At 40.2% G+C, this 7,231-nt stretch overlaps 1 protein-coding gene across 1 annotated transcript in view; it reads right to left on the minus strand.

Moving 5' to 3' along the window:
* Nucleotides 1-6,979, minus strand: part of LOC131592090 (myelin regulatory factor-like protein) — a 37,313-nt gene extending 30,334 nt beyond the window's left edge. Inside the window, exons 1-2 of the mRNA XM_058863367.1 lie at nucleotides 6,934-6,979; nucleotides 427-517 (exon numbers count right to left, since the gene is read on the minus strand). Of these exons, the coding sequence (XP_058719350.1) occupies nucleotides 427-517; nucleotides 6,934-6,979 (137 nt within the window). The remainder of the gene's footprint in view (nucleotides 1-426; nucleotides 518-6,933) is intronic.
* Nucleotides 6,980-7,231: the final 252 nt, after the last annotated feature.

Genomic DNA, 7,231 nt, shown 5'->3' on the forward strand with positions numbered 1-7,231 from the left:
AATCTCAAAAGAGACCGATGGACAGTTTCTGCTCTGAACTAAGTATTAGCTCTACTACCTTCAAATGGAAAACTTCCATTGTCCTCTCAATTTATTATACAGTAGTCTCACTTTTATCACTTACTCTGTATACAAACAGTAAATTAGTACTTACAGGAATGTTAAAGTAACAGCTCTGCATTTAATGTCACAATTAGCTCAACAGCTGTGAATCAACACAGACGTCATTATCATTTGTTCTGTTGAGCAAGAAGACAACCGTATTTCCATTACTGAAATTACTTAGTTAATTTTTTCTAAGTCTTCCTGTGCAGCTTCAAGAAACAATGCCAAGTGAGCCACAATCCTCTTGAAACTCAGATTTTATCATGGCACTAATTAAAACAATTGAAGAGGACAGGAAGTACATGTTGCTATAATACTTACAAAGTTCCAAACTCTATGTCACTACCAATGAATTCTTCCAACAGGCTTGTATCCACCATGGGGTTTTCCAAGGCTCCATGGACATCTTGCCCTAAGGTTAAAAGTAAAAAAAGACAGAAATTCAGAGGGAATTGGCAGTGTTTCAGAATAAGTGATGCTGCCAATGGTCCTACACAAAGGAAAACCAAATCTGTCCTGTCTCATGTGAAACAAAAGCGTTATGCTTCTGGTTTAGTCAGTCTGGGAAAAAGGATGATGAGGAATGCAGAGTACTTAACAACGTGCAGGGGCATTGCAGATGACAGTGCAGCACTGGGCAAACACCACTGAATGCATGGCATTAAGGCTTCACGGAATTACTCCAGCAGGAGGAAGGACCCTAGTCTGCAACTGAGAAAAAGGGTTCTGAAGATAATTTCCAACTCTTTTACACTGAGGTCTAAACAGTTTGTTGAGTTGAAGCTCAGACATTGTGTTACATAGATCCACTTGGTGCATTACTACTCAGAAGTACTGCGAGTTTCTGATTTAAAACTCCATTTAAAAATCCGCCATCTGAGTTTAAATAAAGCCCAAATAAATCTTTAAAAATGTTTGATTTGTGGCTTCCTTTTATTCTGCCTAAAAAACCAGCCCACTAATATGTTAAATGTACTTTGTCCTTTGTTGCTTGGTAACAGAAGGCTACAAACAGATTTTATGATGATAAAGTTTCCGGAATTCATGACAACTTTTGCAGGCTGTCAACGGGCACTCATTAAAAAACCCAGCCAAGCAGCCCTGCTCTGCAGGCTCCCCAACTCTGCAGCAAGCCTTCCATAAATACAGGTGTGGCCTGCATGCAAACAAGATAAGGACCTTGACATTCGTGCTCGAGCTGCAAGTGCCTCTGTCCCACTTCACACACGATAAAATGGTCGAGCCTACACATCAAGAGCTGTGAGGCTCAGTCCTAGAGTCTGACACCAACCACGTCCCCTCAGTTTGACAGCAGCACATGAGAACACAAAAGGTTAATCGCTGCCGCTGAACCGAGGAGCAGTCACTGCCTTTGGTGGGTTTGCTGTCTTCTCACTGTACTATCGTGCATAGGACACTTAGCCTAATACAGCTTCAGTTCCTTTTCTGATGTCTTTGTCTGATACTGTTCCCTCTTGATCCAGTGTTTAGAAAGGACATTCATGCAAGCAGAATCTAAAAATCCACCACCTTACACAGGATTTGCTCATTTGTCTGTCTTAATCCACATAAATCCATATTGCTAATAAACATTTGCCAAATTGCTTTGTCATCATAGATTAATCTAGGTATTGTTTATTTGTTGGTGCTGCAGGCTTAATTTTGACTGCCTTTCACTGGGGGACAGCAATTTGGAGGTGTGCTACTGATAGATCCTCGCACCTCAACGTATTGATGTTGTATCCAAACCTGTCCCATGCACACCAGAGAACAGATTCAATAGGTGCAGCCCACTAGCTTATCTCAGCAGAATTGGAACACACAAATTGTGGAAGCAGAACAGATCACTTTGCAAAACCAGCTAGAGAGTGTAAAAGAGCCTGGCTTTCCTTAGCAACCTTCCTCAAACGTGTTGGATTCTCATCTTTTCATTCTTCATGTCTGAATGTAGCGTCCCCCTACCTTGAATTACAAACCCTTCTCCTTTTACTAATGTAGTCCACAGGAAAATTATTCAATCACCTTCTTTTACCTCACCTGTTCTTCCTGTTCAAACCACCAAACCCTCATGTAGAATGATATAATTTCATTACTAACTTGAGGCCAGAAGTCAAATACAAAATGTTTGTCCTGTACCACACAACCAAAAATTCTTTATTTTGACCAAGATCAGAGACAGGCTCTTTTGAATCAAAGAATACAGCTCTAAATCAAACATGGACAAGGCCTTTCAAATGGACATCCCACAGTTCAGAGATCTGTTGCTAAGTAATGATAACAGAAATAGCTATCATTTCTTCTTAATCTCTCCACTTTGCATGAACAGCTAAATGGAGGAGAATGAAAGAATAAGCAGTGCTGGGAGAGGAAGGAAGCACACCAGGAAGACAGGCCACCACTAATGAGTGTCTGTGACGCAGGTACATGGAACAGTGGGCACATTTTGCTGCCCTGTAGAGCTTTGTTAATGTACTTGCCAGGCCAGTGGTATCACGTGCTTGCACTGGCACCTGTTTCAGCAGAGGAGGACTTGTTGGATCATACGTAAATTTTTTTTAAATGGTGGCATCCATTTCACAGGCATTTGATCACAGTAAGTACTTAACAGATATGGGCAGTATGCAAGACAGTCCCTCACCTGGATGTTATGTGCTTTTCCTGTGGCTATGCAGCAGGACAAGCCCGGCGGTGTGGCCTCTGTGGACACAGCTTCCTGCACAGAATCACGTGCCTGGCCAAGAGCTGGAGGGTATGTGGAGTTAACAGCCTCAGTCAGCTTGCAGTCAGCTTGCAGTTCATGCTACAGTGTGCCCAGACATCTCTGTGAGAGTGCACTGAGTGACACATTCAACTTCGGTGTCACTGTGCAGTGGACTACTCAACAAATGCAATGAAGGTGAAAGGACAAGGCAGTGCCATGGCAGGGGGCTCACACACAGATGTTTGCAGAACACACACTGTAGGCACAGGCTGCATATAACAATATATTTTTCTCATTTCTTTGTAAGCTTGATACTTCTGTTGCTTGATCTCCAAGCCTAAAACCTGTCACTTCTTCCACTGTCTTCTGTTTCCCTGTCCAGTCGCACCTAGCTTGTCCCCAATAGCCAGACACAGGCCCCCAAGGAGAAGTATGAACTCCAGCCCCTTAGTTTGGCATGTACTCTTCGGCAGAAATCCCCTTCTTTCCTCCAGACATGAAGCTCTCATCACCTGGCTCCTCAGCTTGACTCTATGGTGTTGTGACCACATCTCAATCCCTGAAAAACCTACCTTGATCAATTCTCCCAACAATTTCATGTAGCCTTATCTATATCTGCATTTAAATTGGCTGCCTCCTATTCAGTGGTATCTAAATGGAGAGTGAAGAATGGGGGACAGAGAAATAGTACTGACTAAAAATAAATACTAAACTAATAATTTCCTGACATTAGAAGAGGATGCCAGGAAGCTTCCAGCAAAGTCCAGCTATCTGTAGCAAGATCAGTGTTAAAATATCGGTTACTTTACACAGGAAACAATCCTTCTATACAGCTCAAGATGTAAAAACAGCACAGAGAACATGGTCAGGGTTCAGAAATGCTTCCTGAACAGACAAATTCATGTTTGCTAAAAAGCCTTGCAACTTGAGGGATATGTTTCTGCTTGAGAACTAATAACTGATTTCCATCTACAGACACTTCAGCACTTTATGAACTCCACCATATACGCTCAATGGCAAGTCCAGCTGCACCTCATTGACTGACACTGATGTAAGTTATTACTTACAAGGCTTACAGGCCCTTATTTCACGATAAAGGACTCCAAGAACTGGTTGCCATTTAAATTGTGCACAAAATCAAATAGTGCACAGTCATTTCGACTGGAACAGACCTGTTGTCATTGACACAAGCTGCAGAGTTACAGGGTTCTAAGTATAAACTAGCTGCAGCCAGCCAGGAGGTATTGCAGCCTAGGTTATTCAACTTCAGGAAGACCTGTTACTCCAAACTGTAAGGAGCGAGTTTGTGTTAAAATACACTTTTTTTTCCCCCCAAAGTAACATTTTCTATAGAAACAAATCTTACCATCAATATTTTATATTTTTCACTTCATTTTTTATTCCTGTTTCAAACTCTCATCCTTAAAATGGTATGTAGCACCTCTGGGGTTTAAGTGGTTTATTTTTAAGGGTATTATTTTAATGTTTCTTCAGTGGCTCCATTATTTACCACAAACTCTAATCAATATTCCATGTCACCCATGCAGAAGCTTGAGTATATAAAGAAGTGATGATTCCACTAAGGAAGAGATTTCTTTAGGTGACAGACAGCACAGTCAAAGCACATGCATTTCAGACATGTCGAAGTACCTTACAACAGAAAAGACCAAGTTCAATAGCATAACTAGGCTGGCCTTCTACCAGGTCTCTCAAACTATTGATAACATCAGCAAGAACAGGTTGTTCTGCCACACACAGGCGGAAGAGCTAGTCAGGAGCTTTGACCTTCCTTTTCCCTTGACAAATACGAACTTACTGACTCTAAAATGCAAAATGTTTTAATTATACTCTTTTATTAATCATAAATACTCAATAAATGCTATTTCTTCCAAATAGGAAAAAAATCTGCATCAAAGATGTTATCTCTAATGTGCAAGTGAAATGAAACAGAAAAAAATGAGAACTTCCCAGCCACACAAGACAAAAGCCATTTACTTAAATGAGAAAAAGCCAAGGTCAAATCCCAATCCCAGAGTAATAGCTCATCTACAAGGTCTATCTAACTAATATCTAACTATCTAACTATTCAAAGAAGTGATTGCCAGGAAAGCAAACATTATCTCACCTTCCTTGAAAAAAAAATCCTGTTTTAGACTGCCCCCTTTCAATACTGTAGAGACAACTCCGTCTTACTAGTGAGTGTCACAACAAATATGCACTCTAAGGAACTAAAGCACAGGGCAGAGGGGGGACTCTTTGCTCATGAATTTCAAATAATCTTACAAAGCAGATCTATAGATTCATTAACTGCCAGCTCATGCATTTATAAGCCAAAAATGAACCACTGAGGAACCACTCAGTAGCACCATTCTCCACTTGATATTGCAAGATCCAGTTTTTTCACAGCCTTGAAAAACAATGTGCTAACACTGCTATGACTAATCAGAGACCCTCAAATCAACACTAGCAATTTATGACTCTTGCTTCATGAGGTTTTGCCTCATTGAAGTGTTACAAAGCCAGCCCACAAGCTGAAGTGCTAAGTTGTAGAGATGCCACTACTTAAAACTGCTTTTGTGTTCAGTAAACACAACCCCTGCTTGAAAAGAGGGCTAACCATCTCTGAACTTCAGCTTGCTCCCTTCTCAGACTTGCCTATGGTTTTATAACAGCAAGAGAGCCGACTCCATGCTGAATGATTAGCTCTTGCAGCCTTGACACATATCTGTGTCCAGATAATGAAATTCAGCCATCTAACAGCATCACAGCACACTGTATGGCCTTAGCAGACCTTTGTCACATTCTAATGGAACACAGCAGAGCCACACATTACAGAAGGGACATGACATCCCAATATGTTTCGCTTTTCCTGTAATTAAAAGGAATCAACAGGACTTCTCCCCCTCACACTGGCACAGACTACCAAAAGACCTTCCAAAAAGAGTTGAAGTAATAATTATATAAATTTATAAAAAAATTCTGATAAAAACAAGAATTATGCTGCCAAAAGCAAAGCAAAAAAGAAGTTAGTTAGCCTTTCAGTTCCATGACATAAACTAAATTTAAGGAACATTGTATGAACTTCCTACAATCTATAAAAACCACATTTGCTGGCTAGCAGCTCTAGATTGTAGCTCACCAATTTAAATTTCTTGGCTTAAATGTATTTCCTTGGTCAAATCTTTAATTGTCCTAGCTTAGAATTAAAATTCAAAAGTTTCAGGTGCCACCTCTCACCCAGGCCAACAGAGGGGCAGGGGAAAAAAAAACACAGAAAGAAAATCACAACAGAAAAGGTAGTTGCCCAAGTTACTTTGAGATCAGTGAATACCTGCATAGGTAATAGATGGAAAACAAATACAACAAAGGCAGCTTAGAATAGAACAGTTAATATATTAAAAACAAAACAAAAAGCAAAGTGCAAACTGGAGGAAGGGAAAGAAAATACTTAGTAAAAAAAATATAAAAGTAAAAAGCCTTTGAACACATTATCAGAGAGTCTAAAAAAATGCAGTTTTATTATGGAATCTATTAGGAAGTGAATTGTGAAATAAGAGAAAGTTATTAAACTAATTGGACCAGCTTGAATAGAAAATGTCTTGGAGAAAAGGGAGGACAGATGATTCCAGCCAAAAGACAAAAAAATCCAAGTCTAACTCCTCCGAAGGGTCCTGAGGATACTGACACAATTACCATTTTACCAATTACAATCAGGCCATTTCAGAAGAACATTAGGGGAAAGAAAACCTCTTTACCTAACATGCTAAAACTGACAAGGAAGTGAGATCTCTAACCACATGAAAATCACTAAGATTTCACAAGTGTTACACTGCAATGAGTCTTCAGTTACTTCCCAATTTTTCTTCGAGGCAATTCACCTGTACTGCCGGCTTTGCTGGGTCTGCCTTCCCTTTGGTATTCTGGCCAGAGCACAAAGAAAATGGCACTGCAGCACATCTGTACCATTTGTAATACTTCATTCTGGTACTGTCTTCCACAATAACTTACTGTAAATACAGCTTTCAGAGAATTTTTTTCTTCCTCCTTTCTTCCTCAATTACCCCCAAACAATTTCTGGTTTTGCTGCCATCAAAAATTGTTAAGGATTCTCTTGAAATTAGTCCTACCTTCAAAGAACTTCTGCAAGGCCTCATTTTCTCCCACGACATCCATGAAAAGCCAGTAGGAGTGTTTTGCTTTCCTACTACTTGAAGAGCTCCCACTGGGACAAACGCAGTCTCTTCCAGATGATTATGAACATGCCAAGGAACACATCATGTTGTTATTGGAGGTTTCAACAACTTTGTCCCAGCTGATTTCATTCCTCCATAACTAGAGTCAGGGTTATAATTAGGCTTTACATAAAGGACTTAAACTACACGTAAAGGAGATTCTAACAAGGCTTTTGGGGCAAGATGATGTGGG

Source organism: Poecile atricapillus, chromosome W (assembly GCF_030490865.1).
Source record: "Poecile atricapillus isolate bPoeAtr1 chromosome W, bPoeAtr1.hap1, whole genome shotgun sequence".
In the NCBI taxonomy this organism is placed as follows: domain Eukaryota; kingdom Metazoa; phylum Chordata; class Aves; order Passeriformes; family Paridae; genus Poecile; species Poecile atricapillus.